This window comes from Tachypleus tridentatus, chromosome 13 (assembly GCF_004210375.1).
Source record: "Tachypleus tridentatus isolate NWPU-2018 chromosome 13, ASM421037v1, whole genome shotgun sequence".
Classification (NCBI taxonomy): Eukaryota; Metazoa; Arthropoda; class Merostomata; order Xiphosura; family Limulidae; genus Tachypleus; species Tachypleus tridentatus.
The window spans coordinates 126,540,420-126,550,105 of NC_134837.1; the positions used below are offsets into that span (position 1 = coordinate 126,540,420).

Below are 9,686 nucleotides of genomic sequence, written 5' to 3' on the forward strand. Positions count from 1 at the left end.
ATTGAGATATTTAATATGCGACATATTCTATGAATATCAGGCCTATCACAGGAACAGGAACTTCACCCCTACGCTCTACCCTATGATACCATAACTGTACCAGATTACCAAGTTAGTCCAAGCACCTCTACGCAGAACACTCTCAACCGACGGTGGGGAGATGCGAAAGGAGACAACATTTATGTCAGCAGGCAGGTAAACTTAGTCAAATCACGTTTACGTTTTAAGCAGTTGTTGAAACTATTTTTGTGTTACAGATTCTAATTTCTAATGCTAAGCCATCGGAGTAGGAGCGTCACTGAGGCCTGAGGATAGCGAACAAGTTATTTTATTGGGTATCAAAATGAGAACACGTGCAAAAACGGAAGTTGAATGAAGCATGACAAATATAAAAACAGCTGCGAAATGTTTTGTGTTTTTTTTTAAACGTAGAAATAATTAGTAATAATATTTCCGAAAACTGGGTTTATTATTTTAAAAGGCTGGTAACTTTGGCAGTACTTTCAATCATCAGCTATATCGAAGCATCCATAACAATTTTGAGCAATTTATACATAAATGAGGTTAATTTCCATCATGTAATTACTATCAAATATTATACTCCAACAGCGAAGTGTTCTACTTGAATTTTGGTTTACCCAAACTCTATGATGAGAAACCTAACTCTTCTATCTAGGGGACTGCCGTTTTCTGAAGTAGTTTAGGTTTAGGTGTTTCTTTGCAGGGAAAGGCCGGGTGTGGTTCAGTAGTTAACTTGCCTGTGCTCACAAGTCAATGTGTGCACGTGACCTGTGACGTAATGGAAGCTCCCGCAAGAAATAACAGGGAGTCCTAGAGGTCACGTTACGTCATAGTTTTACACTAGATGGCATTGTATATTTATTATTATGTAAAGCTCTGGATCAAAGAGTTTGGTTGTTTGCTTACGAATTTCGCGCAAAGCTACACGAGCGCTATGCGCTAGCTGTCCCTAATTTAGCAGTGTAAGATTAGAGGGAAGGCAACTAGTCATCGCCCCCACCGCCAACTCTGGGCTACTCTTTCACCAACAAATAGTGGGATTGACCGAACATTATAACGCCCCCCACGGCTGAAAGGGCGAGCATATTTGGTGTAGCGAAGATTCGAGCCCGTGACCCTCCACAAAATAGCTCAGTTACATAAATATTTGATATGCAAGTGAAAGCCTAAGTATCAAATAAAGAATCAATTAATTTCCTAAAGATTTGGTATTGTTTTGATTTGTTTGGAATTAAGCACAAAGATACAAAATGGACTGTCTGTGCTCTTTCCACCATGTAAATCGAAACCCGGTTGCTAACGTTGTGAGTCCGCAGATATACCGCTGTGCCACTGGGGAGCCTTAAAGATTTTACTTCGATGGATAAAATCCAAGTTAAGAAGACAGATATGTCGCTTAAAAAACTTTATTTCAATGGGAATGTGTGTGTTTGTGTTTTCTTATGGCAAAGCCACATCGGGCTATCTGCTGAGTCCACCAAGGAGAATCGAAACCCTGATTTTAGCGTTATAAATGAAAAAACAAAACAAAAATAAATTTGTCATTTAAAGAATTGATTTCAATGAAAAGAAAACTAAGTTCCAAAAACAAACCAGTCACTTAGGGATTTTATAATTATGAAATAAATGACAAGTTACAAAAAAAGTCTCCTGGTGGTTCAGTGATACCCGCACAACACAAACAATCTATACTTAATATAATTAATTACAAGTGAAAAGAAAAAATTGGGAATTTAAAAATGTAAAAGGTACATACGAAGTAGATGAATGTACAGGAGAAATTTATATTAGAATACAAACGTATCATATTTATTTGTTTTGTTTTTTTAATCTGAAGTAAGTAATTCGCAAAATTACATGGTGATTAACATTGATAAGTGTTTTACTTATCTATTTGTTATTAAAATATAGAATAGGAGCTCGTAATATTTTTATCATAATTAATTCCAATATTATACCCTCAGTTTTCCAGACTTATTACTGTAGCTCTAGCTAGGCCTAAAGTGGAAATCTTAGGCCTATTTGACATTTTATTCTTTTAGCTTTTACTGAACGATATATTACTTTAACTAAGTGTTTTAATTATTTATTATTAAAACCTGGAATAGATAGTTCATGATATTTTTATCAAAATTAGTTATAATTAGTATACTCTTAGTATCTAGACTTATTGTTACTGTACAGGGTGGCCCGTAAGTCCCTACCCATCCATATATCTTATGTATCCAGGGTGTCACCAGTATTCTTGCGCTCATGTACCCACGTACTTGTCACAATACGCTATTCAAGTGTAAATGGGCTTACATCGGCCATATTTCTCTGAAAAAAAAAAAAACACATTTATAATACATGCGAAATTGAATATGACATAACATATGGATGGGTAGGGACTTACGGGTAACCCTGTAGATACATTAGGCTTAAAGTGACAATCTTAGGCCTATCAGTACAGACATACTTTGATATTTTATGTTTTTAGCTTTTCTAAACGATATATTACTTTAACTAACAACAAGTTCTTAAATATCTAATGTATAACATAAAAGTTAATTTATTATATTTATAATATAATAATATTATAAGATTTAATATTTAATGCATAATAATTGAAGTAATGTGTAAACTGTAATGTATACTATTAGATGTATAAAATAATTCATGGATTTGAAAGGGTAGGAATTTTAACTTGGTAAATTTTTCTTATCACTTACATCCCCCAGTGGCTCATTGATAAGTTCGAAGGTTTATAACGTTAAAATCGAGATTCGATACCCGTGTTGGGTACAGTACAAATAGCGTTTATTTGTGCTTAATAAAAGAAAAACGGCGTTTAAAAAGCACAAAGGACAAATAATAAGCACCTAAATAAACCATGTTACATAGAAGAAGGGCTTAGACAGATTCGTTTCTTCCTTTACCTTTCACGTAAAAGGCCAATTCGGCTGTACGTCGGAGTGCATTGTTTATTGTATTCGCTATACTACACGTAAATCACTTTATACTGGGGAAACTACACTCAGATTAGATGAGATAACGTAAACATCTCCGATTTGTATGCAACAGCACCCTCGACCACCCAGTCACAAAACACTTTAATTCCCTAAATCACAACGAAATTGACAACATTAGTGTACACATTTTACAACAATGCCCACAGAAAAAGTATGATCGCGAAAGCCTTGAACAATAATTTATATTTAAATTAAATTCTCCTCGCACCACACGGAATTAATGAACGATTTTCTTTTAAGTTCTTTTAACTTCCACCAATATCTCCTTGCCACTCCTAATAACTTCACACCGTCTTTATATATTTCCCTGATTATTATTATCATTAAATTGACATTTTCTCAACTTTCGAATTTGTTTATTACCTTTTGTTTCCATTTATTTTCCAAAATCCAATTTCAGTCACTTGTTTTCCGCTTTTAATTGTTTATAGAACCGCTTCAACAATGTTTTTTGTAACAATATTTTTGTTAAATTGTTCGCGCGGCACGTACGTAATTTAGCGTCTATATATTCTAAACCGTCAACGAATCTTTCTAAGCCTTTTTTCTTTGTAACATGGTTTAAAACTTCCTGACGAATTTTGCCCGAATCATTGCAAATTAATATAATTTTTTGTCATGGTCGTGTATTTTTAGTTACTTCGAACGCTTTATTATTTCATTATTTTTCCACGTCTAGCGGTCTTTCTATTGTGTGTCTGTTGTTTTTTGTACCTAAATAAAATCGAACTGAGGATTATTATCAGCACAAGTAGTAGAACTCTAACGAAGTTACTGAAGGGAATAACGTCCTGTTGAAAGCGTATTATAATAATAGAATTAATATTATTAAAGTCATCTTACTTGGATAAGGTATTTGATGTTAAAAATAATAATCATAATAAAATAAAAATTTACAATAATAATATAACGAGTAAAAGTGGTCGTTGTCAGCCGGTGCGGCCCCTGTAACCAGTAGTTTCAGAAATAGAAATGGAGTAAGGAAAGTCTCTACTTTAACCGGTGATAAGCGTCTCTGGCGTTTAAACCAATCAAGCGTTAAATAAATATCGATCAGCAATTTAAAATTGTATTATAAGTATAAAATAGGCCAAGGCTTGGGTGGGGCAGCCTATCAAAGATAGACTTGGCATGGCCTACTGGCTAGGGCAATCGACTTGCAACATATGGGTGGCGGGTTCGAATCCCTTTACTGAATATACTTTTCGGTCGCAGAGGCATTACAAATATCATGGTCAATTTCACTATTCATTAGTTAAAGAGTAGCCCAAGTGTTGGCGATGGGTGGTGTTGACTAGCTGCCTTATCTCCAGTCTATCACTGTTAAATTGGAGACAGCTAAACATAGACAGTCCTCGAGTTTCGCACAATACTGTGCGAAACATAGCAAATAAACTCGTGAAAATACGAGAAAAAAATGGCTTGTTGTTTAACAACGGTTTTATTTCATCATCCAAATAGCTTTGGAGCCTGACATGGCCAGGTGGTTACGGCGCTGGACTCGTAATCTGAGGGTCACGAGTTCGAATCCTCCTCGCACCAAACATGCTCGCCCTTTCAGCCATTGTGGCGTTATAATGTGACAGTCAATCCCACTATTCGTTTAAAAATAGTAGCTCAAGAGTTGGCGGTGGGTGGTGATGACTAGCTACCTTACCTCTAGTCTTACACTGCTAAATTAGGGACGACTAGTGCAGATAGCCCTCGTAGCTTCGTGCGAAATTAAAAACAAATCAAACCAAATAGCTATAATCTATTAAAATGAGGGGTTCGTAATAAAATGAGTCCTTGTGTAGTCATTAAAAAGGCTGAAAGGTTACTTTTTGTCAACAGTGCCGTCCTGATCGACGCTATGAAGCCTTGAAGCCTGGTGTCATGTCTTCAACATCAAGACCATTCGTCTGCGGAAGGATACGTGAAGAATCAGAAAGATCCTCATTTACATGATTCACAAAATGGAATATCTACGACCAGAAAAGAAGTCTTATTTCGTTACTTTATTTTTTACCGTTTGTTGATACAATACATGTCATTTGACCAGATATTTACATTATGTTAGTTAATTGTTTTTTTCAGTCCTTCAAGGTTTTGCTGATACTTTGCGATTCCTTAAGAAAAGCGATCCAAACAGCTACAGAGTTCCGAATGATGTGATAAATGTGTTTAGCTAATTACTTACAGTTATAGTATCACAGAGTATTTGTTTCACTTTCTCCGTATTTGTTGTAATGAACGGTTAAGTATTCTGGGGTCACGGTAAGTTTTTGGAATAATAATGCTAAAATCAGAGGTTTGATTCCCTTCGATGGAGACGGCAGATAGCCCGATGTGGCTTTGCTATAAAAAAAAATACACACACAAGTATTCTGGGTAAATCACATCAAACACTTAATTGAAATAGAGAAATAACGTTTAAAACACAATAGCCGAAACTTAGCTATATATTTCTTCGACATTTTCTAGCATCTTCTTCATCGATTAAATGTCAAAAACTACGGCAAATTTCAGCTTATTAGGCTTAACTTATAGTAAATTTTCGCTTATTAGGCTTAACTGATAACAAATCTCCGCTTATTAGGTGTACCTTATGGCAAATTTCCTGTTATTAGGCTTAATTTATGGGCTTAATCTTCATTTGTGTTTGTTGTGTTTCAATTAATTGCTTGATGCTCTCTCTAGTAGTTGATTGTCAAGTCAAATAGCCCGAAATATTGTATTCGGGCTTTATCTACAATACACGCTGAACAAAACTAAAACGGTTGCACATACTTACTGTTATGAGTATGACATATTTTTATACTGTCTTGTTACAAGTACTGTACGATCTTAGTACTGTTGTTTCACGAAACGTTGTGGCCATCTTTGATTTTTGTTTGTTGTCAAGTATCATCATTTGGTAACGTAAAAAAACAACAAAAAGACATAGCTTGAAGTTATATAACAACCGCCCTCCCCTTTCCTAAACCGGGTAAGCTTCCTTTATATCCTTCTGAACATTTTCTAACGAGGGAACTTCGACAAATCTTGAAAAATTATTTTGGGACCTTTGATAAAGATATCGATATCCCGGTTAGAAATATTATTGATAAACACCAAGGTTGTTGTTACTTTAAATATGTGTGTCTCGAAGAATAAAATAATAGTAATATCTAATAACACTAGCATCTGTTTCTAATCATATGGAATTCACACTACGTATAATATTTCTTTATAATATAAAACTGTCTTCTACGTGAAATAGATGTTTGATATGAAAATTTTGTATTAAGTATAGGGAATTATATTCACTAAAAGTTATACTGATTAAAAATCCTAATAATCAAATTAATTATTGCCGAAAATCACAATATCAAGATTTAAAGGGAAAATATGACGTTAATAAATTGTCTCGCATCGGCTTTAAGAAATACATTTTTTTCATTAAGTCATCCTATTTTATTTACATTTCATATTTACCTAATGTTAAATACCCCACATGAAAATCGTGTGGATGAAATGATAATTTCTAAAGCTTTTTGAAGCCTCGTGGTATTTAGTTACATTGATTTCCAACAGGAAGGTATCAAGTACACGAATTACACAACAAATTTTGGAAATGTTCAGAAGAAAGTAAATCGAACATGATTGAAGCAAACACAAGTGAAAAATAGAGAAAAATATTTATTCTGAAACAGAGTAAAATAGTATCTCAACAGTCTGGCTCCAAAGTATGTTATATAGACTTCCTTGTGTGCTAGAGTTGATAATGCGGCATCCCACCATCCTAGATTACCCATGTCAATGATCATTTGTGTTATACGTATAAGAGTGAGGTTAATTTTCAACTCATATTTACTGGTATAACCTCGGAAACAGGGTCAAGTAATTTACAGGATACAACTGTTGTAATATGCAACCATTCCCTACGTTATAGGGAATATACATGAATAACCTGTTTACATGAATAAACCTACAGAACAACTGTACGAAAATTTAGAGCATATGCCAGGTTACATCTAATTAATTAAGGATATATTCTTTTCCAGTTATGGAAAGGTGAAATTAACTGTTTTTTAGACTGCGATAGTTTTTATAATCTCTAAGACATCACCTTAGGAGGCCTAATGTTATGCATTAATCAAGTATTATATTTCACTCAAGGCGTATAAAATATTGTCAACTAATCCAGTAGCACTGAGTCCTCACTTATGAAATATGATTCACCACTTTTCGCCACTTCCAGGACCATTAGGAAGTGTCGCCCGTGGTCCAGACATAGTCTCAACCAATAATTATAATTTGTTTTAGGACAGTTGTAGTTGAGTACAGCGATTTATTAGCAGTAACAACTGATGAGGGGCAACAAGAGGATAAAAGTCAGGAATCTTACTTTTAACAACTACTTACTAACGTTGTGGTCGTTACATACTTTTATTCATTTCACCGTTTTCTGCTGTTTTTTTTTTTAAGCAAAATCGATGTAGCCGATATTTTTCCGTTTCGTGAAATTTTCATTCTAGGCCCGGGTTTAGTCAGCTTGAGCGGAAATAAGTCATAGTTCGTGATACAAGGCAGATCCTAGACTTCCTGTGATCGTATTATATCATTTACAAAATATGCGTACGTTTGGAGAAAATACCATATTTAAGACCTTGTGATATTGTTTTAATAATGTTGCACGAAAACTAGTTATACTGATGTTCACCCGAGGGCGCTGTGGATATCTTATAAAAAATTAGTTTAAATCTACATCATATTGGGTAATTTTAACACGTCGATCCCCTTAGTGACACAATGATAAATCTGTAAGCTTGTAACGCTGAAATTCGAGTTTTGATACTTCTTGTAGGTAGAGCACAGAGAACCCTTTATTCAGATTTGGGCTTAACAACAAAGAAACAAACTTCGTGAACAATATAAGAAATTTTTCAGGTTGATAAAACTTCGCTCAGCGTATCTTTAAATTTAACTAATTTTTATATATATATATTTATTTGTGTGCATGTAACACACACACACACACACACACATATTTATTTATAAAACTAACACAATAGTCATGTTAATTTATCAATTGTAGGAAGGCTAACAAGAACAAAACGAAAGTTCTTGCACATAAAAAACAAGCCAGTGAAAGAGGAGGACAGAAACTATAATGTGGAACTTATAAGTAAAGCCACCTAAGTCGTGGAGGAATCAAAATAAGTAGGACCCAAACAACAGTAGGGGTACATCACATACCAGATTTAACCCTTATTCACGTGTCTGTCCTACATCTAAAACCGTTATTTGACTGCAACCGATTATGAAAAAGTAGTAGCTCTTACTAAACAAAGCATCTCTCTCATTAAGACTTATTTTACCCTATCTACGTCATATTTTGCAACGTAATTTAACACGTCTGTCCCTTATATGCCATATCTTTTCTTTTCTTTACTTTTTTTGTCATTACTGCTTCATAATATATCTATACATAAGTATTTACTCAACACCTAACGGTGTAAAATCTATGTTATGCTCATACTTCGATAAACCAAACCAATCTCTATAGTCTTATACTGCTAAATTAGGGACAACTAGCGAAAACAGCCCTCGTGTAAATTTGCGCAAAATTCGAAACAAATAAAAGATGGGGTGCTCGCTCCAGAGAGTAAACAAGAGGATAGATTGATAACATATAAACCTAAAGTTTCAGCTAGAAGAAAATTCCTGTGCTGAATATAATGTTAAGATGACTGATATAGATGAAAAGAGAATATTGGGAAAATAGTCTTACTTTTAACATTTTTACAGTCTATCACCAGGGGATCTATATACATATATATCATAAAATAATTATCACCAAAGGTTGGAAGTCTAGTAAAATAAGGAAGAAAAAACAAAACACTAGAAATATCCATCTTAAATTGCAGCAGACCATTATTCAATCAGATTCAAGCTTAGGTCTGTACGTAATCGTAATTCGAATCTCAAGAGGGAAAATGGGTAACAGGTGAGCTTCGAAAAAGAATCTTCAAAACGTAAATCGTTACATTGCGAAGCCATAGGTTTCCATCGAAACAACTTCCACAGTCACCAAGGAATTCTATAAACCATCTACATGAAGAGAACTCCTCCATTGTCAAGATAGCAAATGTAAACAGCAATTCAGGGATGAAGCAGTGTAGTAAGCTATATTTCACCTTAATCTAGACCCTTGCATTATTTATTTTGTTTCTGACTTGATGAAGTTTTAAAGTCTCGTGATGAGCGTGCGGCTTAATGTGTGGAATTTCTGTGACAGTTTAAATTTCAATTTGAATTATTAAGAAACTCGATTTAATTAGATTTTTTTTAAAGTTATGTAGTACTTTTCTGGGAGTGCAGTTTGTGAATAGAGATTAAATAGGCCTATAATAACAAATTATATATATATATTTTATACATTAATTTTCAGTCACTAATTTTCTTCAAGTGCCAGCTCTGCAGAAACTAGAAAATAAAACTATGAAATACAAAGTACATGTTTAAGTAAAATCCAATAGAATGGTGCACGACAACAGTAGAATGTGGATGAGTGATTGTTGTTAAAAACATTGTCACTTAGTAAGGAGAGATATAGATTTGAAAATGTTTTGTTTTGTTTTTTTTAATTTCGCGCAAAGATACACGAGGGCTATGTGCGCTAGCCGTCTC

At 34.2% G+C, this 9,686-nt stretch overlaps 2 protein-coding genes across 6 annotated transcripts in view; both read left to right on the forward strand.

The window, feature by feature from the left end:
* LOC143238020 (cell adhesion molecule Dscam1-like) overlaps nucleotides 1–6,188 on the forward strand; it is a 30,813-nt gene extending 24,625 nt beyond the window's left edge. For 2 of the 3 annotated variants that reach the window (XM_076477900.1, XM_076477899.1), the window contains exons 13-14: nucleotides 41–195; nucleotides 4,866–6,188. In XM_076477900.1, the coding sequence (XP_076334015.1) occupies nucleotides 41–195; nucleotides 4,866–4,979 (269 nt within the window). In that variant the 3' untranslated portion in view covers nucleotides 4,980–6,188. The remainder of the gene's footprint in view (nucleotides 1–40; nucleotides 196–4,865) is intronic. The other variant, XM_076477901.1, reaches the window with a different exon arrangement.
* LOC143238019 (cell adhesion molecule Dscam1-like) overlaps nucleotides 1–9,686 on the forward strand; it is a 257,713-nt gene that overhangs the window by 94,759 nt on the left and 153,268 nt on the right. The gene's annotated exons all lie outside the window — the stretch shown is intronic.